At 44.3% G+C, this 18,835-nt stretch overlaps 1 protein-coding gene across 3 annotated transcripts in view; it reads left to right on the top strand.

Moving 5' to 3' along the window:
* The first annotated feature begins 2,687 nt into the window (after nucleotides 1-2,687).
* The window catches only part of ABHD2 (abhydrolase domain containing 2, acylglycerol lipase), a 38,704-nt gene continuing 22,556 nt past the window's right edge, over nucleotides 2,688-18,835 (top strand). The window contains exons 1-3 of one of the 3 annotated variants that reach the window (XM_080626812.1): nucleotides 2,688-2,744; nucleotides 12,311-12,393; nucleotides 13,251-13,451. In XM_080626812.1, coding sequence (XP_080482938.1) covers nucleotides 13,258-13,451 — 194 coding nt within the window. In that variant the 5' untranslated portion in view covers nucleotides 2,688-2,744; nucleotides 12,311-12,393; nucleotides 13,251-13,257. Of the gene's footprint in view, nucleotides 2,832-2,899; nucleotides 3,061-12,310; nucleotides 12,394-13,250; nucleotides 13,452-18,835 lie in introns of those variants that run through there. The other 2 variants (XM_080626811.1, XM_080626813.1) reach the window with 2 other exon arrangements.

Genomic DNA, 18,835 nt, shown 5'->3' with positions numbered 1-18,835 from the left:
AGCTGGGCCAGGGGAAATGAGGCAGAAGAAGAGTTTGAGTTCCTTGTGGCAGCAACAGCCAAATGAGAGGGATGTGAAGAACAAAAGGTGAGTGCCAGCATGGTGTTGCATGGGGTGTCTCAGGCTGGCTCAGCACCACATCAAGCTCTCTCTGCCTGGTACCTTTCCGACTACTGGGTTTAAAAAGGTGAAATTACCACAAGCCATTTTTTGGCTTCACTGCACAGAGGTGAGTGCCTGCCCAAATCACAAGATAAAGCTGTGTTTTTTCTGTGCCTAGTTTCCAGCACACACATTTGGCCTCTTCTGCAGGAAGCACACTACTCAAAGAGGGATCCTCCTGTCTCCGAAGCATTAGGGTGTTTTGGACACCCCCATTCCACTTCTCTGCAGCAACACCAGACAGAAGCATCTGCTGGGCTGGAGCTGCCAAATCCCTCCCCAGGAGGCTGGGAATGAAGCTAAGCTCTCACCAGCACCCTTCCTTTATGGGATGGTTTGTGCTACTGCTCAGATAGCATTTCCTGAGCATGAGCTGATTGCTGTGAGTAGTACAGCCTCACTCCTCGCTTCGGGCCACAGCATTCCACCTACAGCACACAACAGCCTCCCCACACGGACCAGCACACCAGCTCCACCACAGCAACATCAGCTCCCTGCACACTCATAGGGAAGGCAGCTTCCTTTGCAAGCCATGGCTTGAAAGCCAGTTTAATAGCCCCAAGCTGGGTTTGTATTCACACAATACACTTGCTCTCTCCTGGCCATCTCTGCTCCCAGTCCAGAAGGTGCAGCTGGAAACCCCCAACATTGGTAAAACACAAACTGACTTGCACTGGTTCCTCCTTCCCTTCCTGCAGACACAGAACTTTTTCTATCACACCCCTTCTTCTTGCAATGGGCACAGCTCAGGAGTTCGGCTCCCACTGCTACAGCCACCTGCATTTGTGCTGCCACCTCCTCAGTGTTAGTCCCCTCTGGCTCTCTGCTCTCATTCTTCACTGATGTATCTGAGCACCCCCAATACCAAAGGCCATCTTATGCTTCATTTCTCAGCAAGAGGGCAGCTAAGAGTCTGGTTTGCTTTGCTTTGTGACTGTGGCTTGAGAAAGCTCTCTTCTAATAGCTGAGATTCTCTCAGGTCAGAGAAACCTCCAACAGCCTCAAGGATTTAAAATAAAAGCCTTGCCTTAAGGCTTAGCTCTGGTTTACCGTGTGTTTTCCTGCTTGGATCAATGGTGAAGAGCCAAGGTCCACTGGAATCAACTGGACTGGAATTCTCTGTAATGAAGTTCAAACACATTCCTCAAATACTTAGTTAAGAAGCTGATAAAGGAAGTTTATCCGCTAAGTCTATCTCGAAGCCTGATCACAAACACAACTCAGTTACTTCAGACATACCAAACCTCAGCCCGGCTGAGCTGCTGACAAGTTTACCATCAGCCATAAACCCCGGGTGTTTTCACAAGCGTAATTAAAAGCCGAAGATAAGGAATTCATCTCTCATTTGACAGTGGTGCAGGATCACACCTGTAGAAAGCAAGGCAGAATGCTTGCTGTAGGGCTGCTGCTGTTTCTGCTCTGCCACCATCATCTCGGCAATCCCTCCCTGTCCTTCCTCATCGCCCCCTTCTTCACCATGACTCAGGCTACAGCAGTTACTCATCTCCAGATACACAACCCTCTGGAAAATGTGACTTGCTCCTTGAGCGCTTTCTCTATGTAGCAAGTTTCAAACTCCCTGTAAACACAGGAAACAAAACATCTGAAGTGAGGGGAAGTATTTTTCCACCCAGTTATATAAAGCAACCATTACCATAGCTAGGAACAGTTGATGTTAACAGCGACGTAACACGTGGCCTATTTGGGAAGCCACAAGAAAAGCAAGTTTATAAACATCGCAGACATTTCTCGTGTTATTATTTGGTTTTCCACGTGTGGCAGGCTCTCATTTACCTGTGAACTGAGTTCTCTGTCCCTGTCATACATCCCACTGAGTGGGAGGAAACCAGGCAGGGACTGCTGGGCCTTTGAGGGGTGATGAGCACATCGCTTCTAAGACCCCAGCACCACATTTATCACACGGAGGTGGCCTGGGGGCAATAAGAAAGAGGCCTGGCCTGGCCATTGTTCACTACAGTGTAGTATTACATGGCCAGTACTCAGCACCTGAATACACTTACATGGATCACACGCACCTTGTGCCACAGTGGAGAGGTTTTTACCCCCTCTGGCCCTCAGCACCACCAAGCTCCATGTCACTGCGGGGTGACCGTGCACCTCAAACGGAGCTGCTCCCCAAGCCTCTCCCCCCCTCCCTCCCTCCCTGCGGCCGGGGTGTTGGCTCCGGCAGCAGGAAGCGGACTGCGGCGTGGCCGCTGCTTCATCACCGCGGTCATCACCACGACCCCGCTCTGTCATGGCGCCGGCAGCCGCCGCTCCCCCACAGGCGCCGCTAGCCCCGCCCGGCGCAATGCCGCCAATCAGCGCCTGACTGGCAGGGTCCCGAGCCAATGGAACAGCAGTGCCTCGCCCCGCTGCCTCTCCACCAGCCAATGGCGCCCGCGCAGCCCGGCTAGAACATGCTCTCACTCTCTGCTCTCCTTCCGGCCAATCCAAGAGCGGAGTTGGGCGGAAGCGGCCGGGCGGAGCAGCCAATGGGAGGGTGAGGGTGAGTGCTGATGGGCCGCGGGTAGTGGGGTTGCCGCAGACGGGTGCGAGCGGTGGCGGCGCCGGGCCCGCAGGTGGGGAGACAGCGGGGGCAACAACAGCGGCCCTTCGGGGCACCCTTCCTCTGGGGCTGGGCCTCCTTCCTTTCTTCCTTCTCAGCGGTACGGGGCCTTCGCTTTCTTTCTGTGTACGCTCTGCAGCAGGCTCGCCTCCCGTATGTATTGCGCGGGTGGAGGCGCGGGTTAGCGCTGTGGTGGCCGGCCCAGTTGTGGTGACCGGCGGTCCTCCCTCCTGGTGCCTCTCCTTTCGGCTCTCGCCGGCGTCGGGAGCACTGCGTGGCTGGCGGTGTGGTGACGGCCTTGCCCATCGCTTCGTGTGTGGTTGTGCAGGGTAAGAACAGCGGTGCGTGAGCAGCCCATGCTCAAAGGGGTGAAGGCTGGCGTGGGGAGCAGTTGTAAGCTGATGGGAGCTGAGTATCATCCTGAGAGGATCTATTGCATACCGGTGTTATCCTGAGGGGATGATACTGGTGTGAGATAGAGTCAGGTGAGTTCTGGCTGATGTCTGCCAGATCACCCTGCTCTTCCTAAGCAGGGCTCTTCTCGTCTTTTATTCATGATTCTCGGTCCTCACATTGCTACTAGTGTTTCATAACAGCTTTAAAGTGATGTGTACAGTATACATGCTTGTTTGCCTGTGTGACAGGACCCTGCCTGCTCATAGAATCACAGAATCATTAGGGTTGGAAGGGACCTCTGGAGATCACCGGATCCAACCCCCTTACCAAGGCAGGGTCACCTGGAGCAGGTTACACAAGGCTCCCTTATACAACTTCATGTGTAACTCTGTGTCTTACTCCAGCACAGGATGGATAGATAAATCTGGCTTAGTTGATGTATTATAGCTTGTGAAGGCCCTCACCTGATGCTAACTCTTTCGAAGAGGCATGTCAGCAGCGGTTTTATTCCCACAGTTATGGCTGGAGGGGTTGCATTCTCATGCAGTTCTTATCAGAGAATTCATAGCGGCTTCCTCCTATTATGGTACAATTGTCACTGGTATGGTAAGTACTGAAGAATCCTATCTCCTCTTAGAGGTTGCTGTTTGGCTTGCACAGCACTGGTGCCTCCTTTAACAAATGTGTGTGGCTTATTAATCATCTGTTACAGCATGTTCATCTTGCATACCGTGTTTATCAATGATTATCATGCTCAGCCACATTTGTAATGTTGCTTACGTTCATGCATTCTAGTCAGTCATTGATATGGTGTTCATAGAACACCCAGTTCAGCTGTCTGCATTAGTGATAACTTATTTTCAGACCTTATTTGGTAATGTTTATTTCCTGTGCAGGGAGTTTTGCTATGGACAACTAGTCTTGGGTTGTTGTTATCTTGGTTCATCTACTTCACTTTCTTCCTAGATGCTTGCTTAGTTCTCATGTTGCAAGTGAAGCTTAAATAAATTCTCTTGTCTCTTTTTGGATCAGTGGACATGTTGCGTTTCTTATTATTCTAGACATCACTTATTTCAGTCTTAAGAGTAAGGAGGAGGTGGCTCTAAAAAAAACCTTAAGAGCTAATGTTTGGGTTCTTCTGTTCTCCTGCCTTATTCTTAAAACCAGTTGTATTTCAGCTTTTGCATGGGAAGGCCTCTATGTTACTGAATGAACTAGCTGCACAGAGGATGAGGCTGACCTACGATTGTGCCAGACTTTTCTTCTAGGGCTGGAAAAGCCATGGAGGTTAGCTAAAATCTTCTGTCTTGCAAAACTGTTTCTGAAGAAGTTAAGCTTTAAAATTAATTTGTTCTACTCTTCTTGCAAAAGCTGTATTTTTTCTATTCAGGAAATGAACACCAGCTTAGACTTAGTGTTTCATAAAGCTGTGATATCAGACGTGTCATGTGAAAACCAAGAGATTAATACATTGAAATAGTCACTGTTCTGGGATGTGGTATTGGGAAGGAAAGGTGGCAGAATAACGTTTGTTCTCAACAACAGGCATGTGGAGAGGTTATCCAAATCTGCTAAGTTCCAGCTGTACTTCTGGATGTAATTTGATGTACTATAGAACATCAAATTCTATAGTACATGGCTTTAGAGCGTGATTTAAACCTCCTGTGGTTGTAGTCTTGCTGTCTTCTGTGTGTATCATTTAACCTCACTTGATAATGGAAATGTCCTGGGTGCTCCTGGATTCATATTGCTCTGTTACTTCCTTTTCTTGCTCTGTATCTCCAGCTTCTTCTCCCTTACTTTCATGGTGCCAGAACTTTGATTAAGTTAAGGAAGAATGGGATTTAGCAAAGTCTCTAGCAGGGGTGTATGTGCTGGGGTCTTTGGTCCTTGTAATCCTTGTTGAAAGATGCAGATGCAGACACCAGCCTGGAATTGGTTTTCTGGACTTTTCAGCAAAAGCCTAAATTATGGTAGTCAGTATATTGGGAGTCTCCATCTACACTTTTGAGTTTCTCTGGAGGATTGTATTTCATGATGTGTTTGTTATAGCTCTGAATTGCTATTCTTATTGTGTACTAGAGATCAGCTGTACTTAACAGGCAAATCTTTCCCCTTCAGCGTAAATAGCTGGTGAAGTTTAAGCTTATACGCAGTTAAAAGTCTGATCAGACTCAGCTGATTGTGGTCAATTTGATTTAATTTCAGTGTGCAAGGGCAGTCTGTCCTTCTTATGGAGAAACAAAGTCCTATTTGCCCAACATGTGGGTGACAATGATGCTAACCTAGTCAGGCAGCTATCAGACGCTTCTAGATCTAAGAAAGTTTCTGTGCCCAAGGGCTTGTCTTTTCTCCAGCTGTATCAGTTGACTTGATAATAAGGATAGTCTCTCAGTGCCAGCAGCAGGCAGCAGTAATTCAAAATGCCTTGCAAAGCAGTTCTGTGCAAACCAGGTGCTTGAAACATCTTTGTGCCTTTGCTCTGTTAGCAGTAATGGCAGCGGAAGGAAGTGTCACACTTGCAATGTGCAGAAGATACTAATCTGTATCTCTAGATTGACCAAGAAGTGCAGTTGCCTAGCACTTACTGCTGTTGAGAAATATTTGTGTTTCTCATCATCCTGGGTTTGGTCTGACTATAATAAAAGGCAGTGATGACTTCCTCTACTAATATGGACTGAGCTCTTAAAAACACAAAAACCCTCTGAAACTTGTGATGTGCTAGTTGCTAATAATTGAGCTACAGTCCTACTGAGGACATTGAGTGCTCAAATAGCAGGCTTCTCATGGCAAGGGTCAGCTAGGACAAGTGACTGCTAGCGAGTTCAGCAGTTTGTCACACTTCTAAACATATTTACATCTTCAGAATGCTTTTGCATAGAGATGCAGCTTCCAGAAGGATTATGTTGAGGTTGTTCAAGCCTGGCTCTCCCTTAACTGGAACACCCAGTTCTGTGAAATGTTGGTTGGGCATATGTGAATATGCAAGACTGTACTGAGTGAAATAACAACAGGCACTGTCATTTACAGTGAGCATCCCTGTAAGAGGTAAGAAAACCTGTAATATCCCTAACCTCCTGCTCAGGTTCAGCAGGGGAGTAGGTGATGTAGCTTCAAACATCAAGTTGCTGGTCACTACTGTAGTGCTCCCAGATCTCTGCTTTAATAGGCATTCTGGTAAAGCTTGAGTATTCTGCAGTAGTGGTTGCTCTGTGTTGGTCAGGTCTGGTCTATTTGATTGTTTTGTCCTGAAAAGTTGTTGCTTCATTTTTAATGTTATTATGTGAATTAAACTTCTCTAGCATGAGCCTTCTGTCTGTCATGGACAAACTGAGGGAATGACTCTGCAAATCTTCTGTACTGCTGTGGAGCAGAGCTGCTCGTCAGGAGAAACAAAATGAGCAAGGGTTTTGAAGACTTCAGAGTAAAGGGGCACCTCAGCTTTTGATCATATTCAGGTATAGGTGTGTTCAGACTGCTTGAGCTGGAGCAGTTTTGAATAAAGCTTCTCTGCTGTCTTAATGTGTGTGTTGATGATAGATGGTCTTTCCTTGCTGTGCAGATAATCTAGTGTGGGGCATGTTCCCCACTTTCTTGGCTGTGCACCCTTTTAGCTGAGCACACAGCTGTGATGTGCTTGGACCTTGGACTGCTCCTAGGATATGTATATCTGAGTTCTGTGGCTGTGGGCTTGGAGGTGTTGGAGTATCTTTAACAGTATGATGCGTTTCAAAATATAGTGAAGGAATAGAGCAGGGTCCTTTGGGGATGGGGGTGTTTGTCTGTAATGCAGTTTGTATTGGCTGACTTGGCCATCTTTGGCTTCATGCTAATAGCATTTCCAATCTACAGAGTATGGGTTGTCAGGTTCTCTGTATTTATTCCACTTCCTCCCTTGAGCTTAATGCTGTGTGCTGACAGTTACGTGGTAGGCAAGAGACACCTGCTAATACAGTAAGACTGTGGAAATGTGCTAGCCAGTATCTCTCTCTCAGTACCTAAAAGTAAGCTTGACCTATCATAGGATCAGCTAGGCTGGAAAAGACCTTTAAGATCATCAAGTCCAACTATTATGTCAGGACTGCTAAGACCACCACTAAACCGTATCACTGAGGGATATCACCCTTCAGCAAGGGGCTGAAGCTGTGCCCTGTGATTGCATAAGGCAGTGATTAGAGTGGGACAAAGTCCTAAGACTCTGCAGTAATCAAATAATTATGTTGGTTTAAATAATGTCTTTCCTTTAAGATAAGATACAATTAATTGATTTGTGTGGAGTCATCAGAGCCTAGTCTTAGCTTAATCTCCTGTATCAGGCATGTGCAATAAAAGCTAATGCAATGTTTTCCAATCCATCTGAAACAAGCCAGGGAACCAGATAAGGTGACATACAGGGAGCCTACATAACAACGTTCTTAGGTAATACACAAAATCTGCCTGTCGGGCAATAGAACCATTTTGATCAGTTCAGACAATATTGTGAAGAAACAAAAGCAGTTCCTGTAGCTGGAAGAAAGTGAAATCCAAGGCTCATCTGACTGTAAATTAGCCTTCTTGGGGAAGTGAAAGCCTGAAGAGTTTATGGCCCTGATGGCTAGAGAATTATTCTCAGATGCTTTCTTAATCAAGCTGTTTTATACACCCATCTTAAGTACTTGGCTTCTGTTCTGAAGGTGTAAGACCTCTCAATAAAGGAAGAAAATCTCCAGTTGAAGGCACCTGCCTTTGTGGCAGTGTGGGTGGTGCCTGATGCTATGAACTTTGTCCCTGTAACCTCACAGTACCTCTAAATTTAGTATATGAGCCAAGTATTGTATCTGATGAAAAGGTCAAATTCCACTGAAGGCTCCAGCCAAGAAATTCCTGTTGGAACATGGTGTAAACAGTACTTCCTGCTTTGTATGCTCACCAACCAGCCAAATCCTGGCCTGGGTGCTGGCTCTAGCACAAGGTGGAGGGATTTGCACCAAAGACTTCCATGTAATGTTCTTTTAAGCATCCTTGTGATGGAACGTGTCAAAGTGCCCTCTTTATTTGGAGATAAGAACCTATTGGATGTTTCTTTGACAGCAAAACTGTGGTGGACTTTGCCAAGTTCCTGGTGACTCTGGTGATAACTGCACTTTCTCTCTCCTGGCCACATCTAAATGTAGGCTTAAGTGCTTAAAGTGCTTGGCTATTTCTTAATTATTCCCTCTGTGCTTTGAGATCTGAGACTTAGTTGGTTCTTTTAAATAGCCAGAAGTAGAGTGATACATCAAGATTATCTCAGCCTTGCTTCTCTTGTGATCTACCACTGAATATAATAGGAGGTTCTGCATGAGGTAATAAGCTTGGGCTGGTTGGATGCCAGTCTCAAGTGGTGTGACGCCTTGCTTTGTGTGCCTAAGCCCATCAGGCATAGTACTGGTGTGACCTTAATATACTTGTATCCATGTAACTTTATGGAGGCCTTAAAGTAGCAGTTTAGGCTTAGTACTTTCCTATCTGCCTAGATACAGTGCTTGAAAGTGCGATGTTTTGCTTTCCTCTTGTCTAGCTGACTTGCTTAGAGTTTTATTCCCAAGGAGGCAGTACAAATAAATGAAACCAGTCCAAGATATGTTAGTCAATGAAGTCTGCTTAATCTGTCTAGAAGCAACCTCTTTGGCTCTTCTGAATCTTAGTGGGGAAGGGAGAGTATTGCACTACTTGAAAGAAGATAGGAAAGGGGATTTGTAAAGGCTTTCAATGTTGGCCAGGCATGTTCCAGTGTGTTGGTGTTCAGCTGAGCTCTGGTAGCACTAGTCAGCCAGAATGCTGACTGGTGGGTGGGCATCTAGGAGGCTTTTGTATCAAACTGCTATTCCTGGAAACAAGATTCCTTCAGGATTCTTCAGTGGCTGTAAAAAGCATAAAGTATCTTGGTAGTGGAGCTGCTTTTAAAGAGGCTGCCTTTACTCTTGTCTGTAGGCAGTTCCATCTGGCTGCATCTTTGCCTTAGCCCAAAGCATCTCTAATGCTTCAGTGAAATGTCTGCCAGGCTTTCAGTTGCTCACTAAAAGGCCTGAGGGAAGAACCCCTTGGGAGTAGCTTCCTGTAATGTCTGCTTTTTTTTAATGCTGGCTTGCCAGCATGCAGAGTCAGGCTCAGCTTTGGCTTGGGTGGAGATGCTTTAGTGCTTGGTAGCTACCAAATCCTATGTGTGCCCCACTGAGTCATGCGGTGAAGTGACTTCTGTCCCTGAAAGAGTCTCCTCTCCCTGGGAAACGTGGAACAGGAATGTGCCTAGGTCTCAGATTTGTTGTCAGTCATTAATTCACTTACAAGTATCTTGATGATGGCTTTCCCAAAACCCAGTGTCTTTGAAAGGAGACACAGAATTTGCTGCAGTTCTTCCGGCTTTTGTTGTACTGTTTCTTTTCCTGTCTGGAATAGGGAGACATGGGGCTTTTCTCATTATACTTGTAAGGGTAAGGTGCATGCTGTTAACAGTAATGCTGAAGTGTTTCCTCCTGTAACATTATTTTCAGCTTTTTCTTCTGTGATGAAAGGGCAAATGAAAAGACTTCACAAATCCAGCCCTTGCCTTCAAGTGATTGATTTTACAGTTAGTCCTCAGTCACAAATGGGGCTTAAGAACATTGCTTGAAAAGACTCTCAGTCTTTGGGGTTGTCATGCCTATAAGTGAACTATAAAAAGAATTGTACACTTAAGGTGCTTCAGAATAACGTCTTCAGTCCCAAGAGCTTCAGCTTCTTTGTGTTCCTGAATGTGGATCTTGGACCCTGTGATGGATGAAAAGGCAGGCTTAATTGCTTCCAGTGATGCACTTACTGCCTCTTGCTCGTTTTGTCTAGCCTGCTAAGAGCGAACCTAGTGTTCTGTATACAGAAATGTTTGTCTATTTGTATTAATGCTGACTAAGAGGAGATTCTAGATTAAAACCTGGCTGGCTCAGTGCTAGTTATCTGTCCTTTTTGTAAACACCAATTTATTGGGTCGATGCAAAACAGGTTTAACAAAACAGAAGCAAGGTGACCTTGCCCCTGCTTATAAATAGGGAGGGATTTGACCTATGTGATTAGAGGCAGAGCTCCCAAATCCACTTCAGTGAGCTGAACTCTTAACATTTCAGAGCAGAATGCTCTGGATCAGCCCCTACAAATCTGCCCTGGTTGAAACAGGTCGGTTTAGGTCTTCAGAAGGACCAGACTCTAGAGGAGGTACCTGAAGTGCAGCAGCTAGATCCATAGCTGACCAATCTAGTCTTCATGGACTAGATCTATTGCTTAGTGAATCAGTGTAGGCAGCTGTGCAACTGCAGGGCCAACTTTATATTAGCTGTATTGGCATTCAGACTGAACTTTTAGGTAGAGATACTGACAAATACGTGAACCTTTAACACATGTTTGAGGTGTGTAAGTGCGGTGAATGTGTATTAGACTGCCTAAAATAGAAAAACACTAGTTCAGAAGTGTTGATCCTGCTTAATAGCTGTTTTTTCTGAGTGTAGCTCCCAAAAAGTGGGCTTTTTTTAAGTAACGATAGGCTAAAATAGAAGTCTGAGAAGATGTGCTTGTAATCTGAAGGTCACTTGAGAGAGAAGACTTTCGAGAAGATACAGCTTAGTTGGATACTTTCTACTGAATAACGAGGATAAAATGCTGATGACTAATCCATGCCAGTTTTATTTTTAACAAATTCACTAATAGCATGAAAGCTGTAAACAGAGAACTGGCTTCAAACCTGGGTGGTGGGAAGGCCTTGGGTAACTTCTTGTATCTCCTAATGGAAGGAAGATGCCAGCACAGCTTATGGGAGTATCAGCTGGGGAAGATTTGATTAAGTGCCTGGTTGTAAGTTCAGGATCTTGGTCTGCTTTTCTGCCTATTGTGCTTTCCTTGGAGAAGCCATTGCTGTAGTTTGCCTGTTGTCTCATATGCAGTTGGTGGTAGTGTTGGTGAAAGTCTGAGTATGGAAGTGAGATGACATACTACAGCTGAGCATTGCACTCACACTAAGACACATGCCAGTGTAATCTCATTGGGAAAATAAATGGCTTTTTGTAGCCCACTCCTGTGTGAAGCCCAGAAACAGAAAACAAAACCTTCAGAGTTGTTCAGTATTAAATGTCTTCGCTTTCCTCACCCTCTGTTCTCCATCAGAGCAGGGAGTTGTGGTGGCAGCAACCTGCAGCTTTCCAGCATGCTGTTAATCAACAGCTGATGTCAGACTTGTTTTCTTCCAAGGGATTTCAGTGTGGCTGCTTCGAGTACAGAAAGTACTTCTGAGGCTGTGAGGGTGTTTTTGTGGCTCTAAGTAAGGCTTTGGTATGACCTGTCCTATTTGGTGTATTCTTGGTGTTGAAAGCAGCAGCCATGTAGAGAGCAGACAGTTCTGGAGCTTTTACTGGAAGCTCTGATTCCCCATTGGTTTGTGTGCCTGTAGGGAATCAGTTCTAAGTGTAAATATCACTTACATTTTTATGGTTGCAGGCTGAAAGCTCTCACTCCTTTATTGGCATCATCAAATTCCTGTAACAAGCCCCAGTGCGTTTGCACTGGTGTTAATTAGGTGGCTGTATCTGAGGCTCCTGGTGGCTCTCACCAACTTGTTGAAGTGTGATATGTTGTAATGTCTCAAAAAGCAAGTGTGGGAACAAGCAGAGACTGTTTACAAGCTTCCATCTGTAGGAGTGAGCTGCCTCCCTAAGCCTGAGTAAAAGTAGGAGGAAACTTCTTTTCAGGCTGGCTTCACACTTCAGGAACAGTGTAGATACTGCACAAAGTTAAGAACAGTAGGCTTACTTCTAGTCTTAAATAGGGAGTTGTGTAGCTTTTGTAATGGGCACAATGCCTCTGTCTTGCAAAGATGGTGACTGTGTGGTCTTCTGGAAGTTCACAGCTTGGCTTTCCTTTGGAGTTGCACTGATTTTTCACTATTGCTTTCTGTCTGTTAGCTCATGAAGGTCATTTGCATACTCCAAATGAATTAATATGCTGTAGGTGACTGATCTAGTCTGGAATCTGTCCATAGGCAGATTTTTAATGCAGATGTATCAGAGTTGAAGCAATTATGACTGAATACACAAATCAATTGAAATGTCTGTGATAGGACCTTTGTATACAATTGTTTTCTTGCCTGCCAGCTGAGATGTGGCCCTATTGTTAACAGTCAATTTGCTTTTCATCTTCTTACAGAGTAACTCAGCACGTGGATCTAGACAGTGACAGTTCTACTGAGGACTGGCAGTTCTTCCTAGTTTGAAGAAAAAGTGAAGTTGGTAAGGTTTGACTTGTCAGTACTTGTCTTACTTGGGTTAGCCATGTGACTGAGAAAAGGCCCCAAGAAAAGCCTGCCCCATCAACATGAATGAAATATCCCTATAGTAGCTGCAGCCAGTTATTTGAACCATATGTTCAAAAGAAGCTGGATCAGTTAAAGAACTTAATTTCAATCTGGAAGCATATTGTTATATTGTGGGGATTTAAATTCCCTCCCTTGGTACACTTCCTTTACCCTGAAGCCCTTGAAAGACTAAATATTAATTTAGTGGTCCTTCGGCTGCAGAGCTACAGTGAATTGAAAGCTGCACTTGCTGTTACATAAAGTGACCACCTTAAATACATGCAGGAGTCAGTACCCGTTGCAGCTCATGGAGCTGAAAAATTCAGACTGAGGAGCTAACATGGTAGTTCTTTCAAGGTCTTCTTTTCAAGCCTGGCTTGTGCATCTGGGAGGAAGCACACATCCAAAGCTGCTGATGTGCCTTTATAGCCTGGCTCTTCGCTTGGCTTCTGTTTGAGCTGTCTTGGCCAAGAGCCTGAAAGCATTGACTGGCTACTATGGACTGTGGGATTTGACATGAAACAGTTGCAATTCTAATGCAGCATTGATTAGGAATAAATCTCCTTCCCAACTGATCATCTAGTTTCTGTTTCTTGTGGTGGTCAGGGTGTTCAGAGCAGTACAAAATGAACTTCCTTTCATCCTGGAAGTTGCTAATCTGAGTTGATATGCTAGGATTCTTGTAGCAGTGGTAACTGACAAATCTAGTTGGGTAGCACAGTCTTGTGTTAATGTTCATATCCAACAGTATATTGTAAAAGGCTTTAATATTGATACTGTTTTTATCTCCAGGCTCAAGATGAGTGTGATGTTGGAAACCTCTGAGCTGCCAGCAGTGTTTGATGGGGTGAAGCTTGCTGCAGTTGCTGCTGCTCTCTATGTTATTGTTCGCTGCCTAAATTTAAAAAGCCCAACTGCCCCTCCTGAACTCATCTACCAAGACTCTGCTTTGGCACGCTTCCTACTCAAATCCTGCCCACTTCTGACCAAAGAGTAAGTAGTATGTGTGTTTGCCATGCTGGCCTATCTTGTATGAAGAAGATCTGCACTTAACCATTCTTCTGCCTAGTGTGTTTCCTAAATCTGGGTGCAAATGAATGTCAGGGTATTCTCTTGATAAAATAAACCTGTTCCAAATCAAGCATTTCACTGTTGTTAATGTCCCAGGTACCTGTGTTTAGAACCAGGCCCTGTTGAGCGGGACTGTCCATGGATGTGTAGAATGTCATCCCTGTACTCTCTGTGGTAGCTGTATGCTGATACTGTACTATACCAGCACTATATAGCCCACTGTCTGCAGAAATGGGGGAAAAATGGATGCAGTCAGCACTTGTTCCTGTGCTCTCCTTTCTGCTAGGGAAGAAATTTGTCAGGGCTCACAGGAAAGAAACACTTTCATGGTGTGTCTGTGCACTTAATGAAGGCAGGGATGGCTGTTAGTTTTAAAGTGCCTGCTCTTACTTGAAGTGCCTTAAGTTGACTAATGAAACTTATTGCTGGTAGAGCACATCATAACTAGTTTAACAAAATAATGACATACTGGCCAGCTCTAGGCCTGTTGAATCCACTTTCAATTGGCCTTATGTCAACTGCGTATTTGAGTGGGCTGATCCTTGACCTTCCGTTCTAGAACCTTCAGAATCAGTGCAGTTTCCCTTACCCTCACCAATAATATGAAGCATTTACTACAATTTCATGAGGCTTTGGAGGGACAAGGACTTTGATTACAGTATTTCTTCTGCAATCACTTTGAAAACTTGCAAGTCCTATTTAGAAGCCCTAAATACATCAATTATCTAGTAAGTGCTGAGTGCAGCTGCATGAACCTTTCTTTCGGATCTCAAAAGTCAAGCTGACTTAATGATAGTAATTTTAGGGGAGATGAGAGGCTTTTAGCAATGCTGTGTTAGGTGCCTTGATTATGTAAGGTGTAAGATCATAGGCCACAGGATCTGTAAACTCCTGGAGAAAACAAAGCATTATCCATTTTAAATTGGAGCCCAGAGAGGGTTCCCGGATGAACTCTTCAGTTTGGTAGTAACATAAGTGTGTGTTGAAGCTGAGCATTGAAATTGGATTCTTGATTATGTCTAGTGCCTTAACTGCAAAGCAGTTGCTTCCCTAAGAAATAAATTAAGAAGTCTCTAGTTACTTGGTACCTTGGACACTTGTCTCAGTGTTGGCACTGCAGATTGACATGTCCCTAGTCACTGAAAGAGCAAACATGAAGCTGTGCTGATTACAAGTCTTGAAGACTTACTGGCATTAGGCTCATCTTTGGAAACAGACTGTAAGCTAATTCAGTCTGGTTTACTCCTATTTTAGCTCTGTTCTCATGGCACAATCTCCTAGCACTACTTAGAGCAGTGTTCTTTGCTTTCAGTTGGAGAACAAACTATTCCCAAAAAAGTGAACATGTCTAAAAATCGCAGTACATCTGTTGTGCATTAATTGCAGGAGTGAAGAGCTTGCAGAATCCTGGTGTTGTGTTAAGAGTGTGCATCCAGGTTGTTTGCTTCTCTGAAAACTGGAGCAGTGATTTCCAGCACATGGTTCTTGAGCTGAACACCTTCTGAAAGGCTTGCATGACCCTGGGAAGCAAACTCAACTGAAGAAAACTAGAACAAAATATGTCCATAGCTACTTGCTCAGTCTTGTTACCTCTATATCTATGTTGAGGAAAATGGGAATAGAATAGTTCTTGGAGATTGAAAGGGTTTACTGGAAAGGCAACTCTGTAAGGTGATGCATGTGGTTTTTTCTATTCTAATGATGTCACAGACCTTTTTCAATACTGAAATGAAAAAAAAAAAAATCAAAGAAATCCTGTCTCTATCATGAAAGTCACCTGGACACTAAAGGAAAACAAATACATTTGAGTGCCTGCAATTATGCATAAAGCAGTTTGTAGGACTAATTAGCAGAAAGCTATGTGCAAACAGCTTGTGCCATGCTGCACTGCAAAATCTTGCAGGGCTTTGATTACTTGCTAATTATTCCGAGTGTTGGGAAAGCTGATTAAGCAGCTCTTTTTTCAGATTCTACCATGAAAGCAAAATAAGTAGCCCAGCAATCCTTCCCGTTATATCAGTACTGGTTTTGTCTGAGATCTGTTAAAGACCAGTTCTTCTGTACAGCTGTGAACTGGCTTTCAGACCTGGTTTGTTCAACTCCCTCATGCTTAAGGGAGGAGGAGGTGAGGGTATTGCCGGAAGGGGAGGAAGCAGAAGTGAGCAAAATTATTCCATCTGTGCAGCTGTTCAAAAATATGTGGGGGAAAAAACATTTTTAATATTATTTCCCCGTTATGGCATCATCCTCACCTATGCACTTACTCAGTACATTATAACCATAGTAAGCCAAGTGGTGGTGGATTAATAATGTAAAAACTTTGGACAGTAAAACTGCCTGAGATGGCTGTGTGCCATGTACCTTGTACTTGCAGTACAAGTGTTAGTGCTGCTTTTTACAGTCCTCTCAACTACTAGGAGCTTTCTACCTACCTGTCAAACACTGGTAAGCAAGAGACTCTGTTTTGCTAGAGCTTCATTTCCCTTTACCTTCTGCATTTTGGCTTACCAAGTGGAGTAGCATAATGAGGCTCTTTCATTCAGAGAGCTGCTGCTTGCATGGAAGCTCTGGCAAATCAGCAAAGCTATTGGTGCCCATGGGCACTTAGGCTTAAGCCCTGGCTGCAGCTGTCTCCTTTTCCTGTCTCCCAAGTTGGTATAGAGTCAGCCGTCTTACTCCTGTAGCAATGCAATGTTGGCTCTTTGATTCACGAGGACAGATTTGGCCAGTGCTTGCTGTACTGGGCTATATTCTTGGCTGTTCCCAGTTTCTCCTATCTCTCCTATGCCAAGTCGATGTGTGTCTTTACTCTTGTAGAGGTGTGGCACAAGTGTCATCCTTATAGAAAATAATTATCCTTGCTGCCTGCACACTTTTATCATTAATAAAGGCAAGCTTCTCAAAGATTGAGGCAAATGACTGTCAAGCCTGTTAGTAAACACTGTCAAAGATCCAGTCTGGATCCTTCTCATCCTTTGTTTGCACGGTAACCTATACTGGATGAGCAGGCTGCCTGGTACCAGAAGACTCTTTTGCACTGTCACTGCTTATCTCCTAGAAGCAAGGAGACAAGTAGTCAGAAAAGCTGTCTTCAAGCTTTTCAATGTTCTTTCCTTCCATCTAATAGCAAATAGTATTTGATTCCTGTCAACTCCTTCATGATTTACCCTGGGAGGAACGCTTCCAGGAGAATAATAAAGTAGAAGAACGGTCTTCCTTCAAAGCTTTGGCAGGTGAACATGTTAAGAGGTAGAGAAGAATGGCAGCTCCCTATTGGGAAGTTGAAGCATTGACCCTGGGGAGTGAAGCAGCCTTGGGAGGAATCTGAGTGCTTGCTTAGGTGCTCTGCTGTGGCATCAGCTGAAAAGTTGTGTTCTCCAGCTCTCATCACCAAAGACGACATGCTGTGATACTCATGCCCTTTACTAAATAAAAGCTGTCTAAACTGGGAAGGAGGTGATTTAACCAAGGAGACCAGTCTGTACTTTTAAATAGTTCTGACTTCATACAGGTTCAATGAGCAGCAAACACTCCACTTAGGTTAGTTTCTTTTTCAGAAGCTCAGGGAACATGGAAGCTCTGTAAGCTGCTTTAAAGTTTTGCTGTTACATATTTTCTTTGCCACTTTGAACAGCCTGACTGCACTGATGCAGAAAAAGCCACTTTCTACATATTTGGGGAGGAGGCAGTTGAACCCTGCAGACTTTTAGATGAGCTTTCTTGACTGGAATTCAAATTGCATTCCCCAGCATCAAATAAAGGACAAAGTTCAAACAAGGTTTGATTTGTAAAGCATCCTTTAAATAGCTCCAGACTGCTCTGTAAAGGCTGGGGGAAATAACCTGTCTTCCTGCTATAACGCAGGTAGTGGTTCTTGGTGTCCCCTGACATGGACAAATTGTAGGCTCTGCTTTCTTGCCATCAGCATCTGATGCACTACAGCACATCAAAGGTGATGTGAGAGTTAATGTTGAAAGTGTTAATCTCCTTGGGTGAGATGAAGTAATGCTTCAGAAATACGCCTGTTGCTGAACTTCCACTTCACGTCTTTTTGAGGACCTAAATGCTGATGCTTGCTAATAAAAATAGCACAGTTTTTACGCGCTTTGTGTGAGCTGCTTATACAGCAGCTGCTTTCCTAAATTCCTGCATGCTGGGCAATGTATGTGCTCTAAAATTATAATCTGCTGCCTGAGCACCACTAAAACCTAACCTACAATCACATGTTGGAATTGGGTTTAATATCAAAATGCTAGGAGGAAGTTTGTGAAGCACCTAGGAACTGTCTTGCTCTCAGGCATTGTTGTGGACTGCCACTTATGAAGATAGTTGTGGCTGTGCTGCGCAGCTGAAATGCAGCATTTGGAGCTAAAACATTAGGATTTGTGATCACCCTTATGTAACTGGCTGTGTATTCACTTAGCCAGTTAAGACTGAACTCTGTGCTTGTGCTGTATAAGTCAGCTTCCATAATAAGTAACTGACATCCCAAGACCTGTTCTCCTGTCTGCCCTCTGTTACAGCATCCTGTTACTGGAAGTTACAGGACTGGCTACTGGAAGCTGTAGCTGACTGCCTCAAATATTTGTCTTTACTCAGAGTGCCTGATACTTATTGCAACTGGTCAAATCAAAACAGGAAAATGAGTCAGTTAAAAGCCTTTGGGTCTGAAGCAAACAGGGAAGCTGTTCTTATTTCACAGAAATAGAAATATTTGTTTCCAGTACAATGCAACTTTGCCTTTAGCTCTTCTGTGTTATCATTGTCTGTGCTATTGTGGTACATCATCTTCATCCTATTGTGGGCATGCATATACCTCTTTGGCAAGAGGTCTTCCTGACTGCTGTTCGCAACTCTGCTTCTGTCATCTGTAAACTATAAGCAGCATTTCCATTGTTCTGCAATAAACATGGTGCTGGAAAAGGGCACCCTGAGGAATACTTAGTGAAATTTGGTGTGCTGGGATAATCTCTACAGTACACTGCTTTTCAAATCCACTTTGGTTTATAGCAGGCATTACAGAGGAGCTGGAGTCTGTCATGTCCTTGAACACTTTCCCTGTTTCTACTTAATATCAGTGCTGGAGGCAAGCCACCTGCTTTTATGAGTGGGGGGCCCTTGTTTGGAAGACATGATTAGATTTAGCAGTAGTAATAGTTTTAGCATAAAACCTAAAGGTCAATACTTAAATGCTGCTTAAACTGAATACTACATAGTTGCTCAGCATGCATGGTATCTAGCTTGTGTTTCTATGTGTTACACCCTGCTGAGCTTGCTTTGTTAAGGTAAGCCATAGGAAAAATACC

This window comes from Psittacula echo (assembly GCF_963264785.1).
Source record: "Psittacula echo genome assembly, chromosome: 10".
NCBI lineage: Eukaryota > Metazoa > Chordata > Aves > Psittaciformes > Psittacidae > Psittacula > Psittacula echo.
The sequence above is the reverse complement of the archived record's forward strand: the minus strand, read 5'-3'. Positions and strand labels throughout refer to the sequence as shown.